This window comes from Zootoca vivipara, chromosome 8 (assembly GCF_965207765.1).
Source record: "Zootoca vivipara chromosome 8, rZooViv2.hap1.1, whole genome shotgun sequence".
NCBI classification, from domain to species: Eukaryota; Metazoa; Chordata; class Lepidosauria; order Squamata; family Lacertidae; genus Zootoca; species Zootoca vivipara.
In genome coordinates, this window is record NC_142591.1 from 46,494,586 (window position 1) to 46,516,342 (window position 21,757).

At 40.7% G+C, this 21,757-nt stretch overlaps 1 protein-coding gene across 2 annotated transcripts in view; it reads right to left on the reverse strand.

Annotated features, from left to right (window-relative positions):
* Positions 1–7,359: 7,359 nt before the first annotated feature.
* Positions 7,360–21,757, reverse strand: part of LOC118089915 (desmocollin-1) — a 30,273-nt gene continuing 15,875 nt past the window's right edge. Inside the window, exons 8-17 of one of the 2 annotated variants that reach the window (XM_035125051.3) lie at positions 20,404–20,538; positions 19,816–20,001; positions 18,143–18,402; positions 17,194–17,333; positions 14,869–15,081; positions 14,523–14,771; positions 13,086–13,213; positions 11,400–11,675; positions 10,812–10,857; positions 7,360–10,730 (exon numbers count right to left, since the gene is read on the reverse strand). In XM_035125051.3, coding sequence (XP_034980942.3) covers positions 10,822–10,857; positions 11,400–11,675; positions 13,086–13,213; positions 14,523–14,771; positions 14,869–15,081; positions 17,194–17,333; positions 18,143–18,402; positions 19,816–20,001; positions 20,404–20,538 — 1,623 coding nt within the window. In that variant the 3' untranslated portion in view covers positions 7,360–10,730; positions 10,812–10,821. The remainder of the gene's footprint in view (positions 10,731–10,811; positions 10,858–11,399; positions 11,676–13,085; positions 13,214–14,522; positions 14,772–14,868; positions 15,082–17,193; positions 17,334–18,142; positions 18,403–19,815; positions 20,002–20,403; positions 20,539–21,757) is intronic. The other variant, XM_035125052.3, reaches the window with a different exon arrangement.

Consider the following 21,757-nt stretch of genomic DNA (forward strand, 5'->3'; position numbering starts at 1 on the left):
TGGGGTGGGTGAATAACAATGTGAAGTTGGGTTATTTGGGGGTCTTTCCCCACTCCCAGGTCAATAATCCACCTCAATTGAAACAGGGCCTCAATGAATCCATTATTTCTGTACTCTTCTGTACCCTACACCTCTATATTGATCCATGGGCTTTACCACAAGTGAGACAATCCCACCTGTGGTCCGCAGAGCAATGGATATTTTTCTTCTGTATTCATCTTTATTAAAATGCAGCAGTAAAGTGTTGAGTTGTACTTTTTTAAAAGTTAAAAGCTTCATTTCATATGTCTTTACATCATTTGTTTCTCTACTTTAACAACAAAAGCAAAACCAGAGCTCTTCATAACTCCATAGGAAAAAAATTGGACAGTTTCGTGTTTTATATCCTTTCAGAGGTCTGTAAACGCCTATTAAAGAACACAAATGGGCAGGGACGGTGCGTCCATTTAGGCGAACTAGGCCGTTGCCTAGAGCACGTAAATGGAGGGGGCGCAAAAACCCTGCGCCGCCGCCCTCCCACGGCGCGCGCTCGCGCTCCTCCCGCCTATGGAGGAGCAACGAGCGAGCGGTGGCGGCAGCAGCGCCCGTAGCTGAAACCTTCAGCTATAGGCGCTGTTGCTGCCGCCGCCACCGCTCACTCGCTGCATCCGCCGCTGAAGAGCTCACAGCGTCCCCTCCATAGGCGGGAGGCGCGCGAACCAAAATGAGAGCTCAGCGCCCTCCCGCCTATGGATGGGACGCAGGGGCGTCAGCGGCGTTGTGCACGCGTCATGACGCATGTGCCGAGGGGGACGCCAGAAGGTGGTTTTGTCTAGGGCGCAAAAAGCCCTAGCACCGGCGCTGCAAATGGGTACCAGAAAAGTAGAGCCACTGTGAAGCTACAAAGTGTTTTAAAAAATGTATGAGCTAATATACATACCATTCGACTACCTCTAAATTATTTTAAGGTATCTTCAGAAATGGTTGTCACTTGGGAAGAAATATGTGTCTTTAAAAAGAGAGAGAAAGAAACTATCCCTCCCATCCAAATAATTTGCTCTTGCATGTTGTCAATCAATAGCTTTTTCTCAAGCTTATACAGGTGCTGAACAAGAGAAAAAAAATAGCATGTATGGGCAGAGCTGTGGTTGCATAACTCTCTTTGAGGCTTTTCCCAGCATTGCATTAAGCCCCATTTCACACCCAATGAATTTTAACTTCTGCAGAGAAAATTGTGTGAATACTGCATGTGTATAATACACATTTATCTGCTTTAGGCACATTGGGAGTCTCTAATAGAAAGAAAGAGGTATGCTCATCATATGTGATGGCCTAAAAAAAAAAGATGTAATATTTTCTGCATGGAAATGGTTTCCTTGTGGAATATTCAGCTTGTATAATATGAAGCAGACCTTTTACAGCAGTAATGAGGAACGTCTCAAAGGTGCTAATGTATCTCTTACTCTGAGTCTACATGAGCTTTCATTTTACTGAATTTATATGAACCTGGGAAACGGTCTGAAAGCAAAATACTTCTGAAATAAATGGTATAAGATTGAATCTGGGAAAGATTCATCACATGCTACCTGCATAAATGTGGATCCATCCAGTACTGCCCTGAAGGGAACACTTTCAGTGTGTGAGACTAATTTTAATATCCACGCACGTCCTGCTCTTAGCTTCCCAATGTAGCCTTCCAGCAATGAATTGGTTTCCTTACAAGTATGTATTCTTTGTCTGCTACTGGTTCAGCTGCAAGATGGCAGGTTTGAATTAGCAAGTAAACCCGAACATTGAGGATAGGCTTGATAAAGATGCCTCAGCACCACTTACATTGTTGTTGGCCTTCTGTTGCTATGTATAAGTGACAGTGGGTGGGATCTCATGAATGCCCTCACATTCACTCTGTTGGAAGGTCCTCTAACTGCATGGGACAAATTTAGGAGGCACCAGGTAAAAGAAAATTGGCCAAAAATAAATAAATCTCTTCCCCTTTTCCATTAAGAGAGGCATCCACTGGATCACCCTTCCAAATAGTGCAACAGCATCAATTGGATCCCACCCTGTATGTGTATTTGCAGTTACTTTAGATTGAACCCCCAAACACCAGGTGTATACACATTTTTGCAGAGCAATTTCACCTAAAATGACATTTTGCATGTTTTCCCCACTCATATGTGCATTTTTATGGACACTTCACTCCACTATATGCAATTTTGTATGTGTTACTTGGCTGGAGAAGTGCATTGCTAAATTCAGAGAAGTGTGAATTTCAAAGCACGGCTGTGTTTCCATCCCTGTATTGTTTTGGTATGTGCACATGCAAACTCTATCCCTAATGCTTCCCCATCTCTAATCTGCCTGCTTTAAAGGAGGCAACTGAGCAGGGCACTATGCTGCCACGAGAACCTGCTCAAGCAGCATCTGCCCTGGAGTATCCAGAGGGAGATCCTGAAGATCCTGAATATGTGAACATACTGCTTTGGGATTAGGGAGAATGTGACCCAGTCCAGACCAGGCTGTACACAAGCTTCCGGATTGTGAGATCCCTAAAAGGTGGAGCTTTCTTTTCAAAGTATTGTGAGTGGGCACTTATGTATATGCACCCGAAACCACTACTGGAGCCAGCAAAACACTGATAAGAGTAAGATATAGTGGCACTGATGAAATGAAAGAGAGGGGAGTGTTAATTACACCCATTTGCATTTGAGCAAGCTAAGGCAAATATGTCTATGCTAATTTCAGTCTATAAATGTAGTGTGTGTGCACATGTATATATATAAATCAGGTCTCCTCCCTTTGCTCAGTTGGCAAAATTACATCAGTTTCTCTCTTTGTCTTTCTGAACTCTTCCACACCCAAATGCTGCTGAAAGCCAGAAATATGTTTTGTCTTTTGTCCTGTTTCCCAGACCTAGCATTGACATGAGAATCTTACAAACTGGCATAATTTAAGATTTTAAAAAATGCCCTTGACAAAAAAAAAATCTCACGTGGCAGTGAGTAGAATTAGTTGCTCAATGCTCACACCCGTTGCTCACTCCTTTGAGTCTGTTTTAACTTGTCAGCAAGTGAGTCATGTTGAAATTCGTTTTGCAACCCCTGCTCAGACATTTTGCAGTGCACCCATTTGGGTTGATAAAACATGTTTGAACATTCCCATGTGCCTTTCCTCTGGTGACAGGATTGAATCATGCTGAGCATGAAAAATCATGTACCGATACCTGCATCTTAGAACATGTTCTACAAGAATGCATCACTCTGAAACAGAGTCTGGTACATTTATATGAGACTTATTTCGCTTCTTTGTGGAATTCTGTATTTGTCTGATGACCTCTTTTCTCAGTCATTCCACTGTGTTGAACATACTGCTTCATGCAGTGCTTCACACAAACAAGAGTTTGAAAAGAACTCTTTGGTTCTTTGTTCTGTCTTGCATCCTTGACTGTACTAAAATGCCTGTGTAAGATTGCAGCTGCAGCATAGAAACACTAGAATATTGTGGTACTGTAGCAAAGTTTTTTGTGTAAGACTCTTGCCCTTTTTCAGGCATTCAGTTTGACCTTATGAGCAAAAATGCACCAGCAAGGCCTGACATGGGAGACACGGGGCAGACTCCCAGGTTAATGTATGATTGGCATTAGACTAAAGCAGAGCTCTCCTAACTTTTCATGTTGATGACACAGTTTTTAGACATGCATAATTTCACAACACAGTAATTCAGTTTTACTAGCAAACCAGAGGTTAAAACTCCTTTCCAGACCCGGGAAGAACACGGGAAGCATTCACATGACGCACCGTTTGGAAATCTCTGACCTAAAGCAAGCTGGCTTACATGTAGGATTTCCAACATAGAGATGGGAATCCTTGTGAATGTCTCGCCATATTTATAAATGAATTCTGAAATGCCCTGCAAGTGAGGCAGAGAACAAAATCAGAAGCCTCTTTAAGCAGGAGAAGAAAACAACTCTGGAGAACTTGAAGGACAAGTTTTGGCAGATCCCTAGAGCTTATGCCAGCATCATTATGCCTTTCCTATGAAGTGCTGCCTCAGCAGAGCAGCTCATTTCAACTCAGGGAGTGGGGAGTTGGTGTGGAAGTGAAGGGAAACACCTGGGAACTTCAGTCTGTATCCTGAGCTTGTGTTTCTTCCTCCCACCCCTCAGGTATTTAATTGGGAGGTACCCACCCAGATGCATGAGCCAAGGAGTTATTGGCCCCTGGCTCTTCTTGAGGGCTTGATTCTTGAATTAACCCTTTTAAAAAGCGCCTTTGATTATGCCTTATCAGGCTTGTATTGCTGGATTCTGTAAACAGCACTAGATATTGTCCAGAACAGCATTAGAGAGATCCTACTAATCAAGAATTACAGCTTTCAAAGCAGACTTTTTTCCCTATCCACTTACTGTTTTTTTCCCCATATAGTAGGTGCTGCTACTTTCGAAGTTGTCAAATGTTTGAGGTTTTTGGGATAGATAATTTTTATGTTCTGAATGATTTAAGGTTGCAGCAATTGTATTTCTGGTACAGAACTATACAAAGTTGGGAAATATCCTTTTGAGGCTCCCAGGTGTTGTCTTTTCACACATCCATCCTATCTGTTCCATTTACTTCCAAATACATTCGGCAGCTTACCATCTTAAAAGCTTTTTTCATCGTTGTGATGAAAAGTGTGATCTAGAAAACCTGCAGGACTTACAAACTGCCCAGACATGTTGCCAGTGGCTAGAAACTGGGCCTACCGTCTTTCCCCTTTTTTAAGACACCGTCTTATAACTTTTTTTCCTCAAAAAAACACAGGGTGGCTTACTTTCGGTGGGATGTCTTATTTTTTTTATTACCGGTACAGTTTTTACAGCTCAGGGCGCTGGCTCAGGGCGCTGCTCGGTTCTCTTGAGTGCTCGGCGCTGCAGCAGCCACTGGTTCCGGGTGGCGGGGCAGCAGGCATCCTAGGCCGGGCCAGGCAGAGGCCGCTGGCTCAGGCGCTCCGCCTGCCGCTGCAGGGCGCTCCAAGCTCCTTGGCCAGGCCAGGCAAGGAAGAAGCAGTGAGCCCAGCGGTGGCGACAAGCACAGAAGCGGCAGGGCGGCGATGGACGAGAAGGCGGAGCGCGGGGATGCAGCCAGCAAGGCGGGAGCGCGATCAGCTGTTAAGCGGAGCTCTTGGAGCGCCACTTCAGAGCTGATCGCGCTCCTGCAGTGCCAGCTGCATGGAGTGACTCTGTGAGTGGAGGTGCCTGTGGGGGTTGGTTTCCGCGGAGCGGAAGTATGGCTTATTTTGGGGGTATGTCTTATATTTCTCAAATGCTTAAAAACCCTGCCATGGCTTACTTTCTGACTACGTATTAAAAAAGGGGAAACAGGGTAGTAAACCATCATATCTGGAAAACAAGGCTATTATATGGCCCAACATCTATGAATGTCTGCCATGGGTACTGGTTGCCATCTGGACAACTTAGGAGAAAGAAGTAGTGCTATAGATTAGGCAATGAATGAGCCCTGGTGGAACTCGGCCCATATTTGCAACAGTACCTGCTAGTGAGCATCAGACAGAACATGTAAAAAATAAGCAAATTCTATAGTAGGCCCCTTTTATTTTGAAATAAAAGCAACTTTATTACTCTTGTACAAAATGTATTTAAAATACGGAATTAAACAAGATGTTTACACAACGAGACAGTTCTTGAGAAGAACGTCATTGGGAAGAACAAATCATTTTTCATTTTGAGTCAAAGCATTTTGTTGGTGAGGTAAAGAACATAAAAGATGATATGTACGTATAGCCTGTAAAGTTATAAATACTTAATACAAATCTCTCAACTTTACATGTTAATCATATGTTATTTTACATTTTTATTTCTCCAGGCCAGGAAATTTTATAATTCTGTGGATTGCCTGGTATACAGGTGAAACTCAGAAAATTAGGATATCGTCAAAAAGTGCATTTATTTCAGTAATGCAACTTATTATTTATTATTTTTCTTTTAATTTTTACAAATGATTTATTTTGGAAATTCCACAGTAATAAAACAAATAGTTACAATAATACAAAAATAAACATCACTATTACATTTCATTACATTACATTTATAATTGACCCGCCTAACAACAAATAATTACAATTACAACAAATAAAGGCTTGACATATCTTGCTTTGCATGTCATGCATCTTTCTCATATATTGGTTTTACCTTTTAAGTTGCATTACTGAAATAAATGCACTTTTCAACGATATTTAATTTTCCAAGTTTCACCTGTAGGAGTTCTCACAATTTCTGCTATCAGACAGCCTTTCCATATCAAGCAGACTGCCACAGAACTTTGATGCATTTTAAAGAAGTGTTTGGCCACATTCTAGGGTACACGTGTGATTCATGCAGAATGCAAACAAGATCTGTTATGCTCCATTTGAGCTGCACACTGCCATGGAAGGTGGATAGTGTTTGACACCCTGGCTTTTAGAGAGGCTTGTCCACCATTATTGATCATCAAAGACTCTTTGATAAACGGATGCAGCTAGGAAAGGCACCATTTTTGCACACCGTAGTAACAAAGAAACATTACAAATAACATGATTAAATTAATGCTTTGCAATTTAAACAGATGTTTGTCATCTTTGGGATTCTAAGTTTGTACCCAAAAGAAGAGCAAGCAAATAGGGAGTAACTGGATGAAGAGGCAGAGAAATAACCCAGTCCAAAATGCTAAAAACAATTACCTATTAATATGTTGCATTAATTTACAGCATTTTGCCTCAGTGCTCAAAGGACTTTACATAGAGTGCCTCAGCATTAATATGGAGGGCACTGCTATTAGCCCACCAGATGTAATCTAGGGATCTGAGAGATATTGGGTTGCCTCAGGTCATCTAGTAAATTTACAGGTAAGTTAAGCTTTTAACTGGGCACATCTCACTTCCAACTGCTCAGAGCAATCCTAACTCCAGATCCATTGTCTTGAGAGGGTCAGGACATGTGTGTGTAGATAGATAATCTACACCAGACCCCTGCCCAACAGCACAAACCAACAAAGGTTTGCTAGTGGCATATCATCCACTACTTCATTCCCCACTTAAGATTGTACTCTTCACCAGAGAGAGATAGCTCAGTTGGTAGAGCATCAGACTCTTAATCTCAGAGTCATGGGTTTGAGCCCCACATTGGGCAAAAAGATTCCTGCATTTCAGGAAGTTGTACAAGATGACCATTGTGGTCCCTTCCAACACTGTGATTTTATGGTTTCTTTTATATACATGAACTAAATTAAGGAAACAGAAAATATAGTGTATGATTTGGAGTCCATATTATATTTCATGGTGTTTTGTATTTAGAAGAAAATCAATAGAAATATTAATGTTTATATTACTTTATAATTGGCTTTTGCAGTTTTTGTTTTTTAAAATAAAACACAAATAGATTTGTAAGACTACCTTGGTTTCAATAAATACAGTCAACTCAGGATTACCAGGGGGTGGGTAGTGACAAGTTTGGAACCCAAAGCTGGTCTCCATTTTAAAACGACAGAAAACTTCTTAAAGTATCCTTCTGGAGACTTCCATTTTCTCAAATAACTTTGAACAGGTTTTTCTTAGATATTTAAATGTTACACAAATGAGGGGAAAGAGCTGAATTGAAACCTTCTGTAATAGCTCATCAGTTAATACTTTTATGTCATACTGTGTTTTCTTTTCAAGAAAAGCCCCTGCATCAGATTTATAGCTGTTGTGACTCAGTGCAACACCCATTAACATTGCAACATTACTTAGGCAGATTTAAATTGATGGGTAAGCTAGCCCAACATACAAAAACTCTTTCTCAATAAGGCGTAGCTGCTACTTTTGCAAGCTTGCATTTTAGCAGAATTAGTTCAGAATACTATATACTTAATTTGCTCTTAGATTTTGCTTTATACATTGATATATGAATTATTTGGAGTGTAAGATACAAACAGAGAAGCCTGTATTTCTGTTTTTATTTTTTCTCAAAGCTTAAAAGTAAACCACAAAACCCATGATTTCTCCCCCATTTTCTTTTTATATTATTATAGCCAGGAAAAAAACACCAAGAATGTAGTATTTGATACAGCCCATTCATTCATCTTCTTTCTGTTCCATCAGTTTTTACTTCTTTTACTTTATGTCTTTTGTTTGGGGGCTACAATCTACCTAAGGTTATTCAGTCATCCATGTTCCACTGAAGCAAATGCAAGAAGGTAGTCATGTGTATATTAAATCCCAATTATTTCAATGAGACTTCATCACAATTGTAAACTGGTTGAGGGCTCTGATGTCCAAAGTAGGACCTGTTTATTAATAACACACCCATGTAAGCCAGTGAGTGTTAAGTGTGAAGAAGTGACTTCAGAAGTCTGTGCATTAGAAACCCAACCCCTGAAAACACCCTGAACCTAAAAGCTATATTATTGGTAAGTTAAGGCCTTGTAATGCTTTACAACATTTTGAGTATCTTCTCTGGATTCTGCAGATCTAGAGAAATATGTCTGTATGGCATAAAAGGCTTGAAGACTAATATAAGATGTACTAGGAAATAGACTATATACCAATTTCACCAAAGTAACAGGATCTTCAGTGTTTAAGATCCTTAGTGCACCAGAAGAATCAAACTCATTATTCTATTGTTGCAGCAACTTCATGTTATCCCTGCTCAATGGCACTGACATGAGCATAATAAAGCACAAAAGAAAAGCCTAAAATAGCAACTTGATGAGAATGAAAGCCTTTCATTTTAGCTCAATTAATTTCTAGCAAAGAAACATCTGTTTTTTAAAAATCAGTTTTTAAATGCTTATCTTTAAATCCACCTGATTAAGACTATGACGTATAACATCAAAACAGCCGCTACAGCACACCTCCTTCCCTTTATTTACAATTCAAAATTTCCAATACATTTCTCTTGAATTCCCAAACAAACTGTATGTATACAGATGTATAAAAAATATCAGTCAATGTTTATTCCATCAGAACCGTATACAACAGGCACATTCATGCATGTAAAGTGCAAAGCACCAGTCACTACGTGATAACACAGAATCAGCACAGATCATACCTTCGTTGCTCCAAGTTCAGCTCCCCACTTTTCCTGAGATGGGAGGAGTCAACAATAAGTAGTGCCTGAACGCTAGCGATTTTCTCCAGTTCCTATTGTAGTATTTTAACACCCAGCTGTATTAGAGTGGCAAATACAAGTATTATACTTTGAATTGATTTAAAGTCTTTTTGGGGAAACTGTGGGCTTGGCAAACATTTTCAATGACATGTGAATGTCACATTTTAATTTCTATACTTATTCCTCCAGTGGATTTGAACATACAAGCTAATGCTGTCAGATTTGAGGAACACAAAAATTCAGTACAAAGAAAAATGTGTACATATATACATCAAAACATTTCACTCTCTTCCTTCTCTATTTACCAGTTTAGGAGCTTTGGCCTAATTAAACTCATCTAGCAGTCCATACAGCATAGCCTTCTCAACTCCAGTATCACTGCAGCTGGTGAGGTTGGAGCTGAGCCAGGTGAGCTTTGCCAATGCACCTGCACGGACTGACCTCACTACCACTGTGCTCCATTCATGCATGCTAAAGCAATACTAGCGTTGACATGGCCAGCTCTACTCTGCCATTACATATATGCTAATAATCAGTGCTATTTTTCTAGAAAAAGAGGTGCCAGAACTCACCATGAACACCTCCCTCATTCTCATAGAATGGCAATGGCGCCCACCTGAGAGATGGCAGAACTGAATTCTGGTGAGTTCAGGATTTTAAAAAGCCCTGCTAATAATGAACACATTCTCCGAGTATCAATCATTACATAATCAAAGCAACACTGTCCATACTCAAGAAGGAGGTAATCGTCAGGTTAGTGAATATGCTTAAAAAGAAAAATGGAGAGGGAGAATCAAAGCAGCCCAATGCATGCGTGCTCAGTAGCCACAATAAGCTGTGTTTTTGGGGAACTGGGATGGGGGGGAGTATTCTAGAAAAGGTAATGGCTGGCTGCAAATTTTGTTACAGATCCCATTTTAAAAAATACTTAGAAACCCTGTTTTTCGTAAGAATGTAAGAAATGAATAACTATTTTAACATTCAGCAATAGTATTGAGCGTTTATTCCTATAAAACTAAAGGAAAGATTCAAATGAATCAAACCATGCTTGCTATAACCCAGACCCAAACAGCCAGAAATTTTTGAAGCTCAGTTCTTAAAATGATAAAGAATACATTTTGCCTCCCTGTAACGGCAGATGCAGAGAACGCTAGAAACTCTGTTGCTATTTTGAAAAGTTATGGGACTACAATATTGACTGTACATTTGGTTTAAAAAATACTTTTTGGTGTAAATCTAAGGCAGTACACACATAGGTACGTCAAATAGCACAGAGTATCCAGCACAGAAAGTTTGATATTGACAAACCTAATGTTAGAACGTCTTCTGATTAACTACTCCCACAAGAAAGGGGGGGGGCATAAAAAATATTTGTATTCAAGTTGATATCCTGTGGAAAGGGCGACAATTCTCTGCATTGTTGTCAGCACATTTATCTCTTTATACAGGTTTCTGCTAATGTCCTAAACTTGGGTTCCAGCTGATCTAAAAAGTCAAGCGCCTCTTCATCTTGCTGATCAGTGCAGCAGCCTACCGAGCCAGCCAGCGATCCTCTTCCTTCATAATTATATGAAAGGACATAGTCTTCGGAATGCTTATGCTCTTCGTCCTGTCCACAGAGATATACCTTCTGCATAGGGGGAAAAATTGGGTGTTACTTGTTTTCTTAAACTAACCTGAACATGACATAAAAATGATTTCGTGGATTTACCTTTCAATGTTTAATTTTTAATCAGAGTGTGTCCTCTAATGGGTTCCTATATATAAAAAATGCACATGATTGGTCTATATCATTCATTCTATGACGAATTTAACAAAATCAGACCTACTGATCACATACGTAATAATCAAATGCAATGAGCTTCCTTATCAGTTTTTTAAATGTTCAAATAAAATGGGGGGGGGGAACCTTAGTTATATATTACTTATTACAGGGCAGGCTCAGTTTCTGGAGCCCAGTTCATAACATATACAGTTTCTTGGGCAATATTACAGCCATTAATATAAACCGTGGACAATATTGGAGGAATAATGAAAGATGACGTCAAAGCAGGAGAGAATCACTACAGGAAAAACAAGTTAAAACAGATATATGAAACAAATACCTGGTCAGGTTACATTTTCTACATCCAAACACTAAAACTAAAGGATTGCTTTTCACATTCCAAGCTGCAGGGTGATTTCAAAGTAAATCCTAAACATTTGCTTAGAACATATCACCCATAGTTGCAGGTGATTAATATTATATCCAGCTAAGAAGATGTGAGGTCTGAATAAAAGTATGTTTAACAGTGCTTACCTCAGTTAGGCGAGGGTGTGTAAAATTTTGCCAATCTGAATAACTGTATCTATATGCATCCATCGCAGATTGTCCATATCCTCCTCTTCCAGATTCTAATGTCTGATGTCCCATTTTAACAGATTCTAGGGTCTGGTGTCCTCCGCCCTTGACTGATTCCAGTGTCTGGTGTCCCTTGACCATCTCAAAGCTTTCCTGTCCTCCAGTTTTTACTCCAAGAGTGCCTTGATCATAAGTAACCATGTTTCCTGTTTTCACAGGAAGTATATTGGGGTCCTAAAAAGAAAAAACAGCAAAAGAAATACATTTGGGTGCTTGGGAAGAAGGAATTGGACGTTATAAGAAACCACGGAAACAAGGAATGCCATTTGGATTTCTGTATTCCCTGCTGGGTATTCAGTCTTTCTAGTAGGTATACAGTGGAAGCCAATTCATATTAACCATCCCTGATTTTGCTTAACATTAAGTAATAGCTCCTGTTTATCCCCCTCCACTTACATTTGTGACAGACATGGGCAACTTCTGTGGCCCTGGGATAAATGAAATTGAAAATACCCCAACTCTAAAGTCCTCCCTACACACAGAGATGTTCAGGATTGGAGTAATTGTTCTCTGTTACCCATTGCAAAATACCATAACTATTTCCCCAGTGGAGGATGAACACTCAGAAAAGCAAGTGACTCTATTAACCTTAGCCTAGAAAGTGCAGCTCAACCTGACCTGTTAAATTCTGGCTAAAATGGGTGTATGTGCAGAAAGAAAACTTGAACTGTTCAGTGTCTCCTTTTCTTTTCTTGAGCCATTAAAATACTTTTAACTGAAATAATAAGCAGCTTTCCTTTAAGCAAATGTGGTAGCTAATGCAAAGTACATTTAATATTCTATAGTTGTGTGCATGATATAACATTTCGCTAAGTTCAGTTCTCTCATCCAAGCTAGTTAAGAATTAACAGTGTCAAATGCTTATTACCATCCACTATAGGAATCCACTATATACTGTGGTGTAAATATGAATTTAAACTCCAATTTTAAAATTAACACAGTAATCAGCAATACATTAGCCCTATTTTTTATTCTTGAGATTAATTGGCTGAGATACCATGGGATTTATATTAGTTCCAGCATTCAAACTACAACTAATTATCTCCCCGAGAACCTTATATATAGTCTCTCCTTTTGCCCCATTCTCCTTCTTTATCTCCCTTAAAAGCCAAACTACCATAATAGCTTTTTAAAAGCATGTATATTGGTGGCATTTAATTTCGAAGGTGAGGCAGTCTTGATGCAGTGCTGCTTTCCCAATACAGAATTGGGGACCCAATGCCAAAAATTGTCTTCCCCAATACTATTTGTTCCTTAGGATTGTGACATCTTTAGGGGTAACTAGCAGCCAGGAGGCTGATAGAATACCAGTGCTTGCAAGTCCAGTTTTTGTTTTTTTAAAATAGTTGTTTAACACAACATGTAGTTTGCTATGTCTTGTCATTCCATATAATTAGAATGCCTTCACTCTCAGATTCTGTTCCCATCTAGCCCTCTCTGCTTCAGCATTTAAACAATATTAAAATATTTTCACTTTCTCAAATCAAGTTCCCTCCCCCTCCTTCCACTTGCTCTGAAGCCGTTGTGTGTTTGTGTGTGTGGCATCTATTGCCCAAGAAATAATGAGCAGACAAAACAACTTACCATTACTTCTTCACCAGGTGCTTCAGTGTTTGAAATGATCAAGTTCTGGTTAGCTAAATCATCACACACATGCTTACTGCTACTCACAGGTGCAGCACCGCAACAGCCGCAAAGTGTTATCAGGATTACTGGAATGGGACGGATGGGGAGAGGCAAAAGAATCAGACACAATAAGGCATCAGTGCATCCACATATTATTATTAGCCTTTTATTTCTTAATATTTTTACCACCCTCATCCTCCAAGATGGCAGCATCAGCAGTCTATACCCTCTCTCCACATTTATGCACACAATAGTCTCATGAGATAGCTTAAAACAGGATAGAAAATGAGTGGCCCAAAGTGACCTAGCAAGCTTTGTGGATGACTGGGGATTTGAATTTGGGTCTCACCAATCTAAGTTCAGCACTCTTAATTACAACCCACACAGGTTTTCTTTATGAATGCTCAGACCCAGTGTTTTGGGGTAAAAAGTAAAGTGCTGGTATTAACTTGGTAAAAGTGTTGCAGGTTCCTGCACAAAATGTCTGCCATGGACAGCAAAAAAGAGGTGTGATGGTACTCCATACCAGTGAGCACAATCACAAAAACCCGCAGCTTAGACCTAATAATTTTTTTAAAAAAAATTTGTTTCCAAGAAAGCTCCAGACCAGTTTCAGTAGAACTTGGAGTTGACACTGATGTAAGTCACCTTACCATAAAATGCAGTTAAAAGCTTAAAAAAATTATTTCTTCTTTATTTTACCTATTCAAAAGCAACCACCACAAACTATTGCAGTATTTTAAGAATCAGAACAAGTTTCAGCACTTCTCTTTAGTTAAAACCAAGGCACAGTACTGTTCACATCAGAAGCAAAAGCTAAGAGTAGTCAGATAATCCACTGGATGTCTAAAATCATTCAAATGAACAGTTTTATCCTGTGGAAACCATATGAGCTCTTTCTCCAATATGTTCACTAGCTGAAAGGAAATAATTAGGCAAAGGGAGCCTACCCCCTAATGTCTATTGCTTGAATTCTAGATTTATATAATGACTCCATACACTCAGTCCTGGCAACTGACTTGGAGGGGATAGCCAGGCACAAGCATTTACTTGTATCCCTATCCAACTAGGGATACACCTATAGAAACCTACTTCAATATGCAGAGATATGCTAGTTGTATTGGGGTGCCTATGCATTTAAAGAAAGGAATGTTTATGGGACTTAAAGAGCCTTAAGTACATTTGACATTTAAAAAAATTATTAGTTCTTTTATTGCCTATAGTATCATTTCAACACAGTATTTAATGGACAATTGTTTACATAAATGAATGAAATAAGCCATCTTCACAGCTTTGCAAACTTCAGGTGTCCAAAGCAGTCTTAACAATCTTATAACATACCCCTCCAACTTGCCATTCATGGCAAATGCTACATTTCATATAAAACATACTTACATAATAGCAACAAGGATCCCCCAATCATTGCAAGGATGGCCCAAAGACCAAGAGTCACATTAGGAGCCTGACGTCCAACCGGTGGCACCACCCGTGGCCAATAACGGCAATCACTAGGGGTGGTGCAATCACACATAATTACGCGAACTTCAGTGATTCCACCTTTGCCTGCACGATCAGTTACCATCACAGGGATGTCGTAAGAACCAAATGGCAAGTTCTCTGCTGGTACCAGGTATGCAGAGTTTTCTGCCAAAAACGAAACAAAAACACAACTCAGTGGTTAACATTATTTCAAAATCATTAATTCCTGCAGATGCAAGAAATTTAGGAATGCAGCACACACCATCATGTTGTGTCAATCTCCACTGTGGGATCATGCGGTCAGGAAGAGTAAAACTGAAAGGGGCTCCATGTTCAGGTAAATCAGCATCCACAGCAGTAAGGCAAACTGGTTGTCTGTCTCTGCAAATTATGTACTCCGTCTTGGGAATCACTGGGAAATTGTCATTCTCATCTATCAGATTAACCACTATTACTCCAGTGCCTGTTTTACCACCTAGGAAATAACAAAGAATGAGTTATGGCCTTACAACTTAATGCAGTTTCCATGATTTAACATATCTTTGTCCTACTCATAAGTTACACTTCTGAAATTATTAATTTTACTATTTCCAACAGCAGTGCACAACAAATACTTGCAAGAAAACTCACCCAAACAATGGAATCTGAGATGGGCTCAATAAGATAGCCTGTGCCCAAGATGGATCCCACCCCTACATACTCAATGTTAATTACAAGGCATTTCCAGGTTGATGTCCGTTTTTCGACTAGCATTCATTAGGAAAGGCATTGCTTTTTAAATAACAGAAGAGTGAACCGGGTCCTTCCTTTCTTTGACACAGAGGCCTGGGAAAGTTGTGTGCACCCCTAAGAGTAAGGCATGTGCCCACATCATGTAAATGGACTGAAAGCAAATCCAGAGGCTTGGGATATTCACATAAGACTTTGAGCACCCATGCCAGCTCCTCTGGAAACAAAATAATTTTATTATTTGTACCCCCACCCATCTGGCTGAGTCTCCCCAGCCACTCTGGGCGGCTCCCAATCAAGGGTTAAAACAATACAGCATTAAATATTAAAAACTTCCCTAAACAGGGCTGCCTTCAGATGTCTTTTAAAAATAGGATAGCTGCTTATTTCCCTTGACATCTGATGGAAGGACATTCCACAGGGCGGGTGCCACTACCGAGAAGGCCCTCTGTCTGGTTCCCTGTAATCTCACTTCTCGCAATGAGGGAACCGCCAGAAGGCCCTCAGCGTTGGATCTCTGTGTTCAGGCTGAACGATGGGGGTGGAGACGCTCCTTCAGGTATACAGGACCGAGACCATTTAGGGCCTTAAAGGTCACTACCAGCACTTTGAATTGTGCTCGGAAACATACTGGGAGCCAGTGTAGATCTCTCAAGACCGGTGTTATGTGGTCCCGGCGGCCACTCCCAGTCACCAGCCTAGCTGCCGCATTCTGGATTAATTGAAGTTTCCGGGTCACCTTCAAAGGTAGCCCCACGTATAGTGCATTGCAGTAGTCCAAGCGGGAAATAACCAGAGCATAAACCACTCTGGCAAGACAGTCTGCGGGCAGGTAGGGTCTCAGCCTGTGTACCACATGGAGCTGGTAGACAGCTGCCCTGGACACAGAATTAACCTGTGCCTCCATGGACAGCTGTGAGTCCTAAATGACTCCCAGGCTGTGCACCTGGTCCTTCAGGGGCACAGTTACCCCATTCGGGACCAGGGAGTCCCCCACACCTGCCCTGTCCCCCCAAAACAGCACTTCCGTCTTGTGAATGGCAATATTTTCTTGTAAATTGTGGCAGTTTTATTTTTATACTGAATTATGAGGGAAGCAGTGCTGGCTGAATCTTCCCTTGCTTTGTAAACCTTACATGTGGAATTCATTTTAATGTGTTTCATAGTTTGTTGATGTTATGTAATATTCTATGTGGCCTTATGATATATACATATACATAACCCATGTACAAATGTATATATGAATATTTTTTTAAAAAAAAACCTACTAAGAAACCTGGTTAAGAAAATATCATGGCTAGCTTCAAACATAGTTAACACTGGTCCCAATGTTAAGCTTAACCATGTTTAATGCTGGCAGGGGGGAATCCACAATCATCAAAGAAAGGCCAAGGAACGAATGCATGGGTCTGTAGGCTAATCTTAATTTCTTAATTGTGGTTAAGCATCCAGAGGCACAGCATGAGCACTGACTCTAATTGTTCATTATTTAACTTATTTTGAAAAGGGTTTGATAGTATAGACAACAGTATTATAAAGTGATCATACTGAGCTATGGTACACCCAATAAAAAAATAAAAACTAATAAGCTCCACCCCTGGCAAAAGAAAAACCAGACCCAAAATGATGAGCCCTGGTACTAGCAGTGTGATTTCCCTCCCTCTCACTGGAGTCAAGGAACGGTTGAGAAAGAATAAATGGAAGAAAAGGTTTTCCCCACTTTTACACACTTCCCGCCCCAGCTGAAGCTAGCAAATACAGCTTTGGATGTGGTATTTGCTCTGCCACATACATATTCAGTCGTTTTGTAGGCTACTTAATTGCACTTTTAAATCTATTTATAGTATGTAATACTCACTCCTGTCCGTTGCAGAGACTGTTACGTTACACTGGTAGAGCTGCATTTGTGGTTGCTCCCTGTCTAGGAGTCTAGTGGTTCTGATCTGACCTGCGTTGTCAATGGTGATCCAGTTACAGGGATCATTTATTATTCTATAACTGTTAGGAACAAATACAGTTGTTAGCAACAAACACCAAAATATATGCTTCATTATATCTTAATGGTTTTTTTATGCATGGTGCAGTTAAATAAGCTGGTACAAATCTCCGTGTTGCACCATCACACAGCAATGGATTCTCAAGCAGCCTCAAACTAGGTTGTAGTCTTTAGTATATACGTAAGAGAAGACATTTCTATGGTTCAGAGTGTTTCCCTGCTGTGCTGGTGTCCAAGAAATTTAGATTATACTTAGCTCTTCCAACCTGATCTGCTCCCTACTGGCATTTCTGGCTATACTCCACGAGGATGGCAGTACCATCAGGCCAGCATAAAACTCACAGAATGAACCCAATACAAATCCACACGTACTCCTATGTAATAAAACAAGGTTTGCTTGTGTAATGTGCAGATAGCCCTCAGTGTAGTGGTGGAACAACAGAGGTACAACAATGTTTCTCCATCACCAGTAACAGCTGGCAGACTGGGATAGAGCAGCACTGCTTGCCTGGCTTCCCAACATGGAGGTTACTGCTTTTAACAAAGAGGGGAGGGTGAGGTAGCAGGGAAGTTTGGGCAGTGCAGGTACAGCAGCAGAGCCAATCCAGTGCTCTGCTTACACCCACTGACCTCATTGCCACATCACCCCTCTCCCTTGGTTTTATGCAGCAAACTCTACATTGGAAAGCAACGTACTGCCTGATCCCACCCTGCTCTGCCAGCTGCTACATCTGTGAATCAGACGGTTGTATTAATACTAATACTAATATAACTAATAGTATAACATGAATTAGGCAACAAAATACTGTACATTATGCCTTCAGAATTTCCAGTTTCTGGGTCCCTTGCTGTGTACTGGCCAACCATCGTTTCAGCAGGCAAACATTCCTTGATGTCCAAAATTAATACACAAGGATCAAATACAGGGCCTTCGTCCATATCCCGCACTTTGACAACAACGACGCAAGTACTTGTAGAAATTGCTCTTGAATTTGGTGGTAGGAAATAAGGTGCTTCATTATTTACAACAATTTCCAGCTTTCTCTCCTTGTTTCTTTCGTAGTCTAGCCCCTGGAAAATAAATAAATGTGTGTTTGTCAATTGCAAGATTTTTCTAATATTCACAGCAAAAACAGACAATTAGGGGGGGGGGGTGATTCCCTATTCAGAATCAGGTTGTGGGTGGTATATATCTGCCTCCCAGATAGGTTTGTCAATGAAGTAAGGGTTTTTATTGGCTCTTTTGTCTGCTGGACCAGAAGCCCACTTCTGCCCCTGAACCTTTTCACTTGCCTTAAAACAAGCATAAGGGACCCACAGCCTGCAGGCCAAATTAGGTCCATGAAGCCATTTTCCCACAGATGATATCATGGTCTCAGCTATACAGCTGCAAATAAAACATTTTAAGTGTGTTTTAATTGCAATATACAATGTGACACTAGGTGGCAATGGTGAGCCTTATGGAAAATTCAATGTATTTTTGTGGTCCACTCCCTTAGCATTTTATGTAAAGATTTTGTGCTTCTGAAAAGCCTGTTAATATCTCATTCTTGTACAGAGGTGGTGGTATTTTGACAACATAAGCAATGGCACTCAAAGCCTGAACATTGGGAATGATGGTACAGTTTTACGTAATGCAAATGCATTGTGAGTTTCTTACTTTCCCATACATCTGCTTTAAAATGAAAATAATAAAACATCTACAATGGCTTGGTTCACATAACATGCTAAACCAAATAATAATTAATAATAAAAATTTATTATTTAATATGCCACCCATCTGACTAGGTTGCCCCAGCAACTCTGGGCGGCTCCCAACAAAATATTTAAAAGCTCAAAAATAAAAAACTTCCCTGTACAGAGATGCCTTCAGATGTCTTCTAAGTGTCGTATAGTTAATAATCTGTTTTGACATCTGATGGAAGTTTGTTCCACAGGGTGAATGCCGCTGCCAAGAAGACCTTTTGCCTAGTTCCCTGTAACTTCACATCTCGCAGTGAAGGAACTGCCAGAAGGCCCTTGGAGCTGGACACAATGTCTGGGCTGCACAATGGGGGTGGAAACGCTCCACTCTGGCTTAGCACAAACAAGTAAGCATCTAGGGTCTCAGAGAGAAGTTCACAGCTGCTTTGTTTCTACCCAGCACTTCTTGCTGCTGTGTGACATTAAGCTAAGGCAAGGTTTAACTTAGTGTGTTTTCTGAACTGGGGCTTGTGATTATGTTCTTAGCTGTAACCAAGATTTGACTTAGCATGTCATGCAACCACAGTCACTATGTGATCAATATACAGATTGGAAAATCATTGCTGAGAAATAATTATAAATTTAAATTCAGGGACCTCGGTGCTGCTACATAAGGTCAGAGGTGTTAAACTCTGCTGAAAATTATTACCCACTTCTGTATTGCTCAGTATGATTGGAATTATCATAATACTTATTAAACTATATTCAATTCGATATAGAAAAGCTGTGAAATATAATTACCTTTTCAACACATAGTGTACCAATATTTGAATTAGGTTCTTTTACAATTTTGAAAGCACCATCTTCATTTCCCTTTATAATGTTGAAGGTAGCATGCCAGGCAGGTGTTCCAGGTGAATCTTTGTCTACGACACCGATGTCCATTACTTTTGCACCAACTGTGTTTTCATTAACATATGCTTCATACTGAAATGAACAAGATTTTCAGAAATTTATTTCAAAATCATATGGTCACCACAACATAGTTTTCTATGCACATGCTGTCATATATGTTTTTGCAAATTGCTATGGATTGATAAATTATAGCCTTAAAATATTAATGCTTAAGATATAATGCAATAATTAGATTAAATCTTTGCCAGCAATTGAAACAAAGTGTGTGCCTTTATCTTTCTTATTGATAAGGAAACAGAGCCCAGCTTCTTAACCAGGGCTGATGCCATTAGAATAAAGTTAAAAGTTGCAGGCTTGGACACATAATTATGCAACTCATGCAAATGACAAAAACAAAATAAAAAGAGAGAGGATGCAGAAGAGAAGATCTTAAAATGAAGAGTAATGTTCTAAGTCTGAAGGCAGCAAACATACCATGCTGTGCTCACACATGGGTGCATGATCATTTGCATCATCAACTTCAATTACAACTGTTGCAGTATTGCACAAACCAAAGGGCTGACCTCCCATATCTCTTGCTTCTACCAGTATTGTGTATGTCGTTATTTTCTGAAAAGGAACACAGCAAACAGTATATGGATATAGTCCAATATAAACACAGTAATGGGAGGGGGAGGCCAATGGAACACAATATCCTCTTAATACTGACTCTCTTTAGTCATATTGTAATAAATAATAATAATAATAATAATAATAATAATAATAATAATAATAATATTTATACCCCGTCCATCTAACTGGGTTTCCCCAGCCACTCTGAACAGCTTACAGCACATATAAAAACATAGTAAAACGCCAAACATTATGAACTTCCTGATACAGGGCTGCCTTCCAATGTCTTCCAAAAGTTGTGTACCCTGTTTCCCTGAAAATAAGACATACCCATAAAATAAGCCATAGCAGGATTTCTAAGCATTTGCACAATATAAGCCATACCCCGAAAATAAGACATGGTGATAGGCGCCATTTTGGAGGGCACCAAGGAAGAGGCAAGGTTGGATGCATAATAAAAAAATAAGACATCCCCTGAAAATAAGCCATAGTGTGTCTTCTTGAGGAAAAATAAATATAAGACAGTGTCATATTTTCAGGGAAACACGGTAGTACTTTATCTCCTTGACATATGATGGGAGGGCATTCCACAGGGTGGGCACCACTGCCAAGAAGGCCCTGCATGGTTCCCTGTAACTTTACTTCTCACAGTGAGGAAACCACCAGAAGGTCCTTGGAGCAGGACCTCATGCTGAGTTCCTAGCATGGGCGTAGGCAGGGGGCAGGAGGGGGCAGTTGCCCCCCCCAGAAGCAGGGCCGCTGGTGGCCAGCCTGCCCCGCTGCCTGCCGCTGCCCGGTGACGTCTCCCTTCTCCCTGGCTGGCTGTAGGGCGGGTGGAGGGAAAGCCTCAGAGCGGCTGGCTTTCCCTTCACCCGCCCCACAGCCAGCCGGCTAGAAGGGATGTCTCCCTTCTCCCTTGCTGGCTGTGGGGCAGGTAGAGGGAAAGCCAGCCAAACGCTTTGTGCGGCTCTGGGGCTTTCCCTCCACCCGCCCCACAGCCAGCCAGCTACAAGGGATGTCTCCCTTCTCCCTTGCTGGCTGTGGGGTGGGTGGAGGGAAAGCCAGCTTTCCCTCCACCTGCCCCGGCGATCGCGGAGGGGGGGAGGGGATCGGAACAGCCCAATTTCGGGCTGATCCTGGCTCCCCCTCGCCCCTGCCGATCGCAGAGGGGGAGGAGGGGGTCAGAGCAGCCCGATTTTGGGCTGATCCTGGTGCC